The sequence below is a fragment of the Mobula hypostoma genome, chromosome 18 (assembly GCF_963921235.1).
Source record: "Mobula hypostoma chromosome 18, sMobHyp1.1, whole genome shotgun sequence".
NCBI classification, from domain to species: Eukaryota; Metazoa; Chordata; class Chondrichthyes; order Myliobatiformes; family Myliobatidae; genus Mobula; species Mobula hypostoma.
The window spans coordinates 42444545-42456974 of NC_086114.1; the positions used below are offsets into that span (position 1 = coordinate 42444545).

General features: G+C 42.4%; 1 protein-coding gene across 1 annotated transcript in view; it reads right to left on the reverse strand.

Moving 5' to 3' along the window:
• Positions 1 to 579: 579 nt before the first annotated feature.
• Positions 580 to 12430, reverse strand: part of bms1 (BMS1 ribosome biogenesis factor) — a 93329-nt gene continuing 81478 nt past the window's right edge. The window contains exons 21-23 of the mRNA XM_063070807.1: positions 10721 to 10896; positions 3455 to 3616; positions 580 to 2431 (exon numbers count right to left, since the gene is read on the reverse strand). Coding sequence (XP_062926877.1) covers positions 2207 to 2431; positions 3455 to 3616; positions 10721 to 10896 — 563 coding nt within the window. The 3' untranslated portion in view covers positions 580 to 2206. The remainder of the gene's footprint in view (positions 2432 to 3454; positions 3617 to 10720; positions 10897 to 12430) is intronic.

Here is a 12430-nt window from a genome sequence, read left to right on the forward strand (position 1 = left end):
CCCCATTCTCCTGCCTTCTCTCCATAACCTTTCACACCCTGACTAATTATTTGGGACACTAGGCCACTAAATTGGGACAGGAGACTGTCGCTGAACAGTTTTGCTCAGTGGTTTCAAGCATTGAGGCTTGGAGATGCCAGAAAAGTCATGGAATGAGAATGAAACAATTTCACTACTTCAACAAGTTACGAACTATGAAGAATTTGGACGGCCTTCATTAAACTACAAAGTGTGCAGAGATGATTTATGAGGTCTCTTCCAATGCTCAAGGGCCTGAGTTATAGGGAAAGGAAAGGCTATGATGTTATTCTTGAATGCAACAATGAAAATGAAGATTTGGATGCACTGATCAAAAGCATTGTATGAAGGCAGTCCATTATCTGAACCAGGTGTCTGCGCTGATTTTGTTCATTTACACTCAATCAAAAGAACACGGCAGCATACACTGGATGAATTCCTCTGTCAATAACTATTAGGACCTAATACAGTTTTTTTTTAAAGTACTGTAGTGCTCTTGATAGTGTTCTGATTTGTTCTGTAATTTTATTTAAATACATCATTTGTTACTCAGTTAAACCATAGTTTGTCTTTTTACAAGACATGTTCAGTAAGTTTGTAGATGATACTAAAATAGGTGGTATCATTGACAGTAAAGTCTATCAAAAATCCCAGGGGATCTTGATCAGCTACATAAGTAAGCCTGGGACTGGCAAATGGATTTCCATACAAATAAGATCATGTTGCATTTTGGGTAGGATTGAAACAGTGAATAGTTGGGTCCTAGGGAGTGTTATGGAACAAGGAGACCTAGCAGTGCAAATGCATAGTTTGCTAAAAGCAGCTTCACAGGTAGGAGGAGGTAAAGATGTTTTACACGCTGGTCTTCAGCAATCAGGACACTGAGTTTAGGAGTTGGGACATTATGTTGCACATGCAGTATAGTCTATAATTTTGGTTGTTTTGTTCTTGGACGGCCTTCATTGAAGTGTGCAGAGGTGATTTATGAGGTCTCTTCCATTGCTCGAGGGCCTGAGTTATAGGGAAAGGAAAGGCTATGATGTTATTCTTTAGAACATGGGTAAGGTGAATGCACAATCCTTTTCCAAGAAAAGACCAGAGAACAAAGGTATAAGGTGAGAAGGAAAGGAATTAAATTGGATCTAAGAGGCAATTTATTCATGTAGAATATGGTGGGTATATGGAAAAAGTTGCCAGAGGAGGTAGTTGAGGTAGGTAGAGTAATAATGTTTAAAAGATATTTGGAGAAAGTACGTGGTTAGAAGGGGTTTAGAGGAATTTGTGACATTAGCGGTAAATGGGACTAGTTTCATAGGCATCATGGTTGACATGGACCAGATGGACTGAATCCCTGTTTCAATACTGTATTACTCTGAGTTCACTCATCTCAATGATCTTTTAATTAATTATTTTCATTTTATAATAAATATATCTGTTCCATAGCTTTTCATTCAGTTCAGATGTAGATTATGGCCATATACGCTACTTATCAATCCCATTCTGACCTCCAGTCAGATTAAATCCAAGACCTTATTACAGAAGCCTGAGGGAGCCTTACTTTGGCTCTTATTAAGCACACTCAGATTAAGGTTGTGCTCATTTCCCTACTTCCTATTAATGCATTTGTGATGCAGATTATATCGGCTCTGGTGCATGCTACCAGTTCAGCTCCCCAGAGAGGGTGCCAATCAGATTGGAGAAGAGTTAGTCTAAGATATTTAACTTGCTTTTCCCAAACAAGATATTGTTGTGCGTATACTCTGTCAAGTGGGCTTAACATCAGCAATTTTTTCGAAGGCTGACTCAGTGAAGAGGTGTTTACAATGCAGAGTGCATTTCTGTAGGGCCCAGTTTAAAACCTTGCCCGAAATTCTCTCAGCTTCCAACTACAATTACCATCAGGCACTAATTCTACAACTTTAGTTTTAATAACCAAAAATTAGCAACACAAAGGCAATTTGTCTGTTTTTCTAAGAATGCATTATATAGGGCAGGGAATATTTAGTTGTTAACCACATTCCCCTTTTGCCCAAGAATCCATATCTGTATGAAATGAAATTGTTTGTGGATGGCACTTCGCAAGAGATGTGCAAAGATGAGTAATGATCTCTGAAGACACGGGGATGTTTTGCATCTTCAGTTTCCTGAAGACATCAGTGCCTGCAGTGACCCAGGAAGGCCTGGTACTTCAGTCTTCTCCAGGCCCCTTAAGGCTAGATTTCATTTTGCGCTTCTCCTTCTGACCCAGAACTCGATAGATTTTCTTTCGAGCTTCTTTTTGCCTCTTAATCTTCGCCTCTTCCTCTTTCTGTTTCTGTGCAAGGAACTCCTTGCGCTGTTGCTTTTCTTTTTTCTGCTGTTTCTGTACTTTGTGTTTGTTAACTGTGCTCAGAGCCGTGATCAGGGCTGAGATCTGGGGATTAAAAACATATCAAGCTCAATAGTTGACAGCAAACAAAGTCAAAGATAACTTAAAATGAAAATACAGAGATCCAGCTATCTATAGCTATTACCTTTTTTTCTGCTCTTATTTTCTAACAGGATAGTTGCACAGTGACTAAACGAGGAGTCAGATTTTTTTTTTAACAGTGCACAATAAGGAGTTAGGCTGTGGGCTAATTAATAGTAATTAGAATCAGGAAAGTTGTTCCAAATGTACTTGCTTCATGTGTGAGGTTTCACAGTGTGACAAAGATACGATATTGGGGAGCTGCAGAAGCTCTGAAAAGACACTCAGTGCAGGGACAGGACATTCCTCTGGGAAAGCTACATGAGCTGAAACAGAGAGGCCATAATTCTTATCAATTTGGGTAGCTGTACAAACAAGAAATGCAAGGATACCTTAGCAGAAATAAAGAAAAGCTTTACCCACCATCGAACTTTGGGGAGGGGAGGGGAGGCTGGAGATTGATTGATTCACTAGGAAGGTAAATAAATTATGTTAATGATGGGTGGGGAACACAACAATTATTTTGAATGGCTGCTGTGTGTGGGCAAAGGTGAGCTGCATATATTACCTTCATGCTGGTGATCCTTTGTCAACAGAAGCATCTCCAAATAAATTATCCTGCCATGTTGATTGTCTCTTAGCACTCACCACAGAAGTTAAATTGACCGGCCAGAAGCTGCCTGACATTTCACAGATTTCCAGTGTAATTCTCCAGTTCTCTGACACTTGTAGCAAGGAAGGATTAAAAGCCCTCTTACAGAAGGACTTCTCATCTGACCACTGAAAATTCCTATCACGTTGACAGAATACTGAAAATGCACAGCACACCAAAACTAAGCCTATAGAAACCTTTTTCCATAGGAGGAATGTTCCAATAAGATCAGATGCAGCCTGGCAGAATAGGTCCCAGCATCTTAAAATAGTGTTTTCTTTAAAAAGAGTATTTAAATGATGATTTCTTTTGAAATTATGTTTATGCACTCTTACCTTCTTTTCGTGTGCACTTCTTATAACGGTGATGCGCTTTCTGTCGCGTGGTACTTTAGCAAGTTTCTCTTGATTTTTGGGTTTGTTCTTGAAGGGTAGGGCTTTTTGCAGCATCTTGGGGATGTACAGGGGACTAAAATGCTTCATCTTTCTCTCAATGGTCTGCAAGGAAATGCACACATTTAGAAAGAAAGGCTACTGCAGCACAACACATCAATTAATATTTTTGGATTGCAGAGTCAGAACAAGTTACCCACAATTAGAAGGCACTGGCCAGTAAATAGAGGTGGCCAAATAGTGTGAATGTATTACTGTCAGTATTCAATACACGTACCATTGATTGTTTAGAGGTAGTATCTAACTCAAATAAACAGAGCAAATTCAACAGAGAAGGCAACAATTCAATCCATTCAATGGCTCCTCAAAAACACAAACCAAGTAGCTTCATGCCTTATCATTCTCTCCATAGCCCAGCATTTTTTCCCTTTAAACATTAGAGTATCATTGATTGTGATTCAATCACCTCCCTTCTGGTTTTGACAATGATGATAACACGCAGTTCTCTGGTTACTGCCCACTTGCTGCTGGAAACTATTTCCCCAGCTATCCTAATCAAACTCTTCCCAAATCTGGCTGACCATATCAATTCATCCCCAACTTTCCATACTTAGAGAATAGTACAACAGGGGAACAGGTCCTTTGGCCCTCCACGTCTATGCCAGTCGAACTAATCCCATCTGCCTGCACACACTCTATATCTCCCCATTCCCTGCCTGTGCACCTGCCAGTCAAAAGTTTTGCTGACTTATCTGTTTTCACCACCTCCTCAGATAGAACATTCTAGGCACCGACCACTAATCTCGTTAATTTCTTTCAAACTTGCCCTCTCTTTAATGCTCCGTCTTCTAGTATTTGACATTTCACTTTGGGAATAAGACTGATCATCTACCCTTTCAGTGGCTTTCATAACTTTATTTACTTCCACCAGATCACTGCTCAGTTTCCAATTCTCCACAGGAAACAATACAACTCTGTCCAAATGTTCTTTGCAGCTAATACTGTCTAATCTAAACTCTTCACATCCTTCCAGTAATGCATAAAGGTGAGTAGCCTTTGCTGTCTTTGCACCTAACAAAGCCCTTCAACAAAGGGAGCACTCAGCTATATTACTTCTGTACCTTCCTCCAAGGCCTTGTCAGTCATCTCACAATATGTCCAGAACACGAGAAGATTAAGTTCATGCATTCCTGTCAGGAAGGATATAGAAAACCTACTGGCATGCAATCAAGACAACAACCTTTCCTTTAGTGTCAGCAAAACAAAAGAACTGGTCACCGACTTCAAGAAGAGGATCCCTGTATGTATCAGTGGGAGGGGAGAGAGTTAGTAGGAACCTGAATGGCAACTTGTTCACCTCCGAGGGTAGTCAATATATGAAATGAGCTGCCAGAGTAAGTGAATCAGGTGTATTAACAACATTTAAAGACACTTGGCAGTTACATGTACTTGTATGATAAAATAGCCTTGACCTTATAATCTACCTTGTCGTGGCCTTGCACCTTATTTTCTGCCTGCACTGCACTCTCTCTGTAAAAGTAACACTTTATTCTGCATTTTGATATTGCTTTTCCCTTGCACTACCTCAGATTACTGACGTGATGAAATGATTGGTATGGCTGGCATGCAAAACAGTGTTTCTACTGTAGTTCAATACATGTAACAACAAGTCAATTTACTAACTGCAGCACAGCATGGTGGAGGCCACATTGGACCAACTTCAAATTTGTCGCCATGTTCAAGATATTTAAGGTGGAGATAGCGAAATATTTGAAAGGTTGAGGGTTACAGGTAACCAGCACAAAAAAAGGGCTGGTCAGCATGGACTCAATCCAAAATCCTGAAGCTCTTCCTCCTGCACCATCTCCTTAGTCACATGTTAAAAAGCAGTATATTCCTTTGTCTGGCCTCACTAGCACGTGGCACAGGTGGCAATCCTGAGAACACAACCCTGGAGGTCTTGTCCTTTAACCTAGCACCTAACTCCCCAAACTCACCTTCCATGACCTCATCCCCTTTCCTGCCCAGTTCATTGGTACTGATGCAAACCAGGACCTCTGGCTGCTCACCCTCCCACTTCAGAATGCTACAGACTTTATCTAAGATATCCCTGACCCTGGCACACGGGAGATAACATACTATTGGAGAACCTTGTTCTCGTCCACAGAACCTCCTGTAGGCTCCTCTAACAAACAAATTCCCCATCACTACTGCTCACCTCTTCTCCCCACTTCCCTTCCAAGCCAGACCATCATCATCATCATCATCAGCAATCACTCATAGTCGAGTATGATTCTTCTCCTGGTGGTTGATCTGGTCACTTGTGGGTCTTGAGATGACTGAAGAGGCAGATCTGTGATCCACAAGTCCAACTGCAGTGTTGGAGGTGTAAGTCATAGAAGTGGTGGTGGATGTAGTTGGTTGTGTCTTTCCCATTCTCTCCTTACGTTGAAGACGTTTAGTCTCAGCGGCACGGTGGTGTTATTCTTCAAGCTGTGCAATCTCCTCATAGACGGTCCTTCTCCAGCTTTTCCTGACCTGTGCTAATTTCTCCCATTTATTCAGGTTGATGCAGCATTCTCAGGTAGGTATTGATATTGTCTGTGTACTGCCTTTCCTGCCATCCAGGAGTGTGCTTTGCATCGAGTTGGCCGAAGAGGGATTGCTTAGGGAGGCAGGAGTCAGGTATATGGATGATGTGACTCAACACCATTGCAACTGGTGTTGAGTCATGATTGTGGCTATGGAGTTAAATGTTAGCTTCCTCCAGGATGCTGGAGTTAGTACGCCTGTCCTTCCAGCTAACTGGCAGCATCTTTCTGAGGCACCTTTGATGGTAAGTTTCTAGGGATTTTATGTGTCTACTATATGTTGTCCATGACTCTGCTCCATATAGCAACGAAGGGAGGACTGTAGCTTTATAGATCAGAAGCTCAGTGTTGGTCTTGATATCCTGATCTTTCTCAGCCTGGCCAAAGCTCCACTCGCATAGCCTCTATTGCGATTTATTTCAAGATCAACGTTGGCTCTTGAAGAAAGAAGACTGCTAAGATATGGGAAATGATCAGTGTTCTCCAGACAGATGTTGTTAACTTGAATGGTTGGACATTTAGGAGCTTGATTTGGTGTAGGTTGGTGCAGGACTTAGGTTTTCTTGATGTTCAGATCAAGTCCCAGGAGCTTGTATGCTCTGGCAAAAGCATCCATTATGCACTGCAGATCCCCCTCAAAGTGAGCTACAATGGCGTTATCACCTGTATATTGGTGTTCCATGATGGAAGCAGTTGAAACCTTGCTCCTTGCCTTGGCAGTGTCAAAGATCAGATTGCTATGGCTTTCCTCTGCTGGGTCATCCCCTCAAGTAGTAATCTTGTTATTGAGGGAACAGCCACAGGGATACCCTGCATTGGTGGTTCCCTTGTTCCTGTGTTGTGCTCCTTAGGTGTAACTGCCTCCTTGTATCCCTGCCAATTAACCCCTCAGCCTCCTGAATGATCCAGAGTTCATTCAGCTCCACCGCCCTAGCATGGTCTGTAAGAAGCTGCAGCTGGATGCACTTCCTGTAGGTGTAGTCATCACAGACACTGAAGGTCTCCCAGTCTTCCCACTTCCCACAAGAGAATTCCACTGTCCTGCCTGGCATCCCACTGCTCTTAAGTAAATAATGAGGAAAGGAAGAAGGAAACTTGCCTCTCCTCATCAAAGCCCCAAGCTCGCCACAGGCCTACTCACACTATGGTGTTCCAGCAATGGCTGTTCCAGTTTAAACCTAAGTTCTTTTGTTGGCCATTGTCAATGGCTCTTGTAATCTTAAGCGCGCCAAATGTCCTCCATTGCTTTTTCCCTCCATTGCTTTTTCAAACCTTGAGCTCAGTCATCTCGCAAGGGTGGGTAACATCAGAATACAGGCAATGAGTTTGGGAAGTTGCGAAAGTCAACCAAAGAGTTCAGTGCTTGAACTGTGTTTAATAAAGTGTAGTTTTTGGACTGTCATCTTATGGTGTGTCTTATGGTGCTGGATTTAGTTGGTAACTTCGGTGATACAAAAAAATTGGAATTTCAACTAATGTATAGAGCATCCAGAAATGAATATTACAGTAGTGTATCATCGACATGTTTCTCAAAAGGAAACATCATTGAACTTTTGTGAGATAACAAAAAGAGTAGATAATGGCAATTTATGCAATTTACCTCAATGTTCAAAAACCTTTCAATTACATACCCTATCAAACACAAATGTATAAAATTGGAGAGTCAGAACAAGGAGCAGAATGGATCGCTAACTGACCAGGACAGAAAACAGAAGATGGGAGTAAAGCGCAGCAATCCACAATGGAGGTTGGAGCACTGTGCTGTGATCAATTCAGTCTGAACAAACAATTCAGACGTCGTGAACATTCCGATAAGAACTGTCCTCGTTATTCAAATCTGACAAGAAGTGTCCTTTGTTATTCAAATCTGACAAGAAGTGTCCTTTGTTATTCAAATCCGACAAGAAGTGTCCTTTGTTATTCAAATAACAAGCCATGGGTGACAAAGGACATTAAGGACATCCTGAACGCTAAGAAGAGGGCGTTTAGAGATGGAAATAGGGAGGAGCTGAGGGCAATACAGAGGGACCTGAAAGCCAGGATCAGGGAGGCTAAAGACAGGTACAGGAGGAAGCTTGAGTGGAAACTCCAGCAGAACAACATGAGAGAGGTCTGGAGGTGGATGAGGACCATCACTGGGGTCCGGCAAACTAGCAACAGAGGAGCTGAGGGCAGTGTGGACAGGGCCAATGAACTTAACCTGTTCTTTAACAGATTTGACATTGTGGCCCCTGCCCATCCCACACATGAGCCATCTGTTGTCAGCCCCCAACCAACACATATTCCACTCTCCCCTCCTACCCCTCCTCACAGTCCCCCACCCTGCTCTCATGACTATACCCCTTCCCCACACGAAACCACCACGGAGGGGTTCACAGCTGAACAGGTGAGAAGACAGCTGAAACGTCCCAACCCAAGCAAGGCTGCAGGACCTGATGGTGTCAGTACCAGGGTGCTCAAAGCCTGTGCCCCTCAGCTATGTGGAGTACTTTGCTATGTATTCAACCTGAGCCTGAGGCTCCGGAGGGTTCCTGTACTATGGAAGACGTCCTGCCTCGTCCCTGTGCCGAAGACGCCGTGCCCCAGCGGCCTCAATGACTACAGACCGGTGGTATTGACCTCCCACATCATGAAGACCTTGGAGAGACTTGTTCTGGAGCTGCTCTGGCCTACGGTCAGGCCACACTTAGATCCCCTCCAGTTCGCCTACCAGCCCCGACTAGGAGTTGAGGATGCCATCGTCTACCTGCTGAACCGTGTTTACGCCCACCCGGACAAGCCAACGAGCACTGTGAGGGTCATGTTTTTTGACTTCTCCAGTGCGTTCAACACCATTCGCCCTTGCTCTGCTGGGGGAGAAGCTGACAGCGATGCAGGTGGGATGCTTCCCTGGTATCATGGATCCTTGATTACCTGACTGGCAGACCACAGTACGTGTGCTTGCAACACTGTGTGTCCGACAGAGTGATCAGCAGCACTGGGGCTCCACAGGGGACTGTCTTGTCTTCCTTTTTCTTCACCATTTACACCTCGGACTTCAACTACTGCACAGAGTCTTGTCATCTTCAGAAGTTTTCGGATGACTCTGCCATATAGTTGGATGCATCAGCAAGGGAGATGAGACTGAGCACAGGGTTACGGTAGGAAACCTTGTCACATGGTGTGAGCAGAATTATCTGCAGCTTAATGTGAAAAAGACTAAGGAGCTGGTGGTAGACCTGAGGAGAGCTAAGGTACCGGTGACCCCTGTTTCCATCCGGGGGTCAGTGTGGACATGGTGGAGGATTACAAATACCTGGGGATACGAATTGACAATAAACTGGACTGGTCAAAGAACACCGAGGCTGTCTACAAGAAGGGTCAGAGCTGTCTCTATTTCCTGAGGAGACTGAGGTCCTTTAACATCTGCCGGACGATACTGAGGATGTTCTACGAGTCTGTGGTGGCCAGTGCTATCATGTTTGCTGTTGTGTGCTGGGGCAGCAGGCTGAGGGTAGCAGACACGAACAGAATCAACAAACTCATTCGTAAGGCCAGTGATGTTGTGGGGATGGAACTGGACTCTCTCACGGTGGTGTCTGAAAAGAGGATGCCGTCTAAGTTGCATGCCATCTTGGACAATGTCTCCCATCCACTACATAATGTACTGGGTGGGCACAGGAGTACATTCAGCCAGAGACTCATTCCACCGAGATGCAGCAGAGAGCGTCATAGGAAGTCATTCCTGCCTGTGGCCATCAAACTTTATAACTCCTCCCCTGGAGGGTCACACACCCTGAGCCAATAGACTAGTCCTGGACTTACTTCATAATTTACTGGCATAATTTACATATTACTATTTAACTATTTATGGTTCTATTACTATTTATTATTTATGGTGCAACTGTAACGAAAACCAATTTCCCCCTGGATCAATAAAGTATGACTATGATCATATCATAGTATAGAGAGCATTAAAAAACATACTACCATAGGTTACAAATAATAGAGAAAACTAACTAAGCACTGGGCTATATTTCCCGGAGAAGAGAAATGAAAAGCTAAGAAGTTACGCAAAGCTATTATCACCACTGATGCACTGGAGGGGTTGCAGAGCAAGGCCAGAAATTTTGGGCCATAGGTTTCCTTTCTCCAGAAAAGAGATACAGGTCAGTAAAATTATGAAGGGCTTTGGTGTTATAAAGAGAATATTTGAAATTACAGGGGAAGAGCATAATTACAGGTCCTCAATATAAGATACAGTAGTTACTGGTAGAACTTGCTATCATAAGTAGCATTTAAATAGCATTGGTACACTGATGAGGAAGCTGGACAAGCGTGAGTGATTACACTGAGATGAAGACTGTAGAAGGACTGAGTGGAAAATAAACATCAATTCAATCTAGTGAGGCTGAATGGCTTATTTCTAATGCATTTATCCTATGTAGATTATGTAAATATAGTTCCTGTAGTCCTGTATACAAGATTCCCTGGATACAGTTCAGTACTCAAGCTACTAAACTCAGAGACTGCCCCTCCCCAATACAGTGATCTGGGAGGGGGGGTGCTATTTTATTGACTGCGCCAAGGGAACCCTAACCCAATATTAGTATTGTATATATTGAGGTTATAAAATTACCTTGTACAAGGAATCCTTGTTTGGTTTCATCCTAATACCCAAATCATGCTTGAGTTGTCCAACAGTCCGCATTCCAGTCCAACTCTCCCTTTCAGTATTTGGCCGAAGCAAGGAGGTGACTGGATTATAGAATTTTGGCACTGAAACTGGATACCACGTCCTCATGAAGACAATATCTGAGAAAAAGAACAAATAGCTCTGCTTTGTAATAGTTCAGAATTTTATTAAAACAGGGAGGAAAACAAAGCAGATCAGATAGCTTAACAAAGTCACATTATACAGTGCAGATACAGGCCATTCAGCCAACTGCATCAATCCTAACCCTTTTTCCCATCTGTATTAGAAACATAGAAACCCTACAGCACAATACAGGCCCTTCAGTCCACAATGCTGTGCCAAACATGTACTTACTTTAGAAATTACCCAAGGTTACCCATAGCCCTCTATTTTTCTAAGCTCCATGTACCTATCCAAGAGTCTCTTAAAAGACCTTCTGTGACCTCTCCAAAGCCTTGGCATTTTTTCTAGGTGGGAAGTTCAGAATTGAACACTGTGCTCTAGCCAAGGCTTTAATGAAGACTTATACAGGTTAATCAGGACTTCCCATATTGTTTTAGGTCCACTATTGCTAAAGGCAATTATATTCTTTAAACATCTCAAATAGTGAGGAAATGGAGGATGCTGAAAGATAAATGGGTTTAAATGAAAAAGGCCCGATGCTGAATTGAGGGAACACCACACAATTGAGTGCAAAACATGAAAATGCAGTAACATGGTGAAAATTGTTCAGCTCAGAAAAATCCAAAATAGTACTTCCGGTCACCATCCGGTCTAGTATGCTTCAGACATCTGGCATGCTGATGTGTAGCGTGACGTCATCTGGCAAACAATTATAGCTAAAATAATCACTTTTGTCTAGTTTCGAAACATTATTGGCTATTCACAGAGAACTGTGTGATCTATTCACTATAGCTGTTCTATTTAAAGGTCTACATAGCCATTTACCTCTTACTTCTAACGTCAGTTGTACTGATCAATAATAGTAATAATACTATTTATATAGTACATTTCATACATTAAGATGCAGGCTCAAAATGCTTTACATAGATTGTAAAGATAAATCAGTATACTGTAGTCACAAAAATACAAGACATAGTTGGAAATCATAAAATACATTATACAGAATAAAATTCAATTGAATGTACCAAATTACAGAAATGTAATTATTTTCAATAAGCATTAAGTAATCCTACAAGTAGGCCAAATTAAAAAATAGGTTTTTAAGACATGTTTTGAAATGTTCCACAGTTCTAGCCTGTCAGATGAGGGGCATTTCCATTTCTCCAGTAATTGTCTGTTAGTTCTACTGTGGTGCACAATTTAGAGATATGGGTCAGATGTCAGAGGCAAGGCAGACAAATCCAGGGGCAAGAGCTGCAAACTATGTAGACGACTGTAACAAACACAAAATGCTGGAACAAACCAGCAGGTCAGGCAGCATCTATGGAAAGGAAAAAGAGTTGATGCTTTGAGTCAAAACTCTTCATCAGGACTGGAAAGGAAAGGGGAAGATATCAGAATGGGGGTGATTGGATGTAAAACACTGCTGACTCACAGGAGGGAATTCAGCAGTTTCACTGGGAAAATTGCACTGAGTCAAGTTTGAACAATTTAGATTAGCAGAAGTGACTGAAACAAATGGAATGCTCA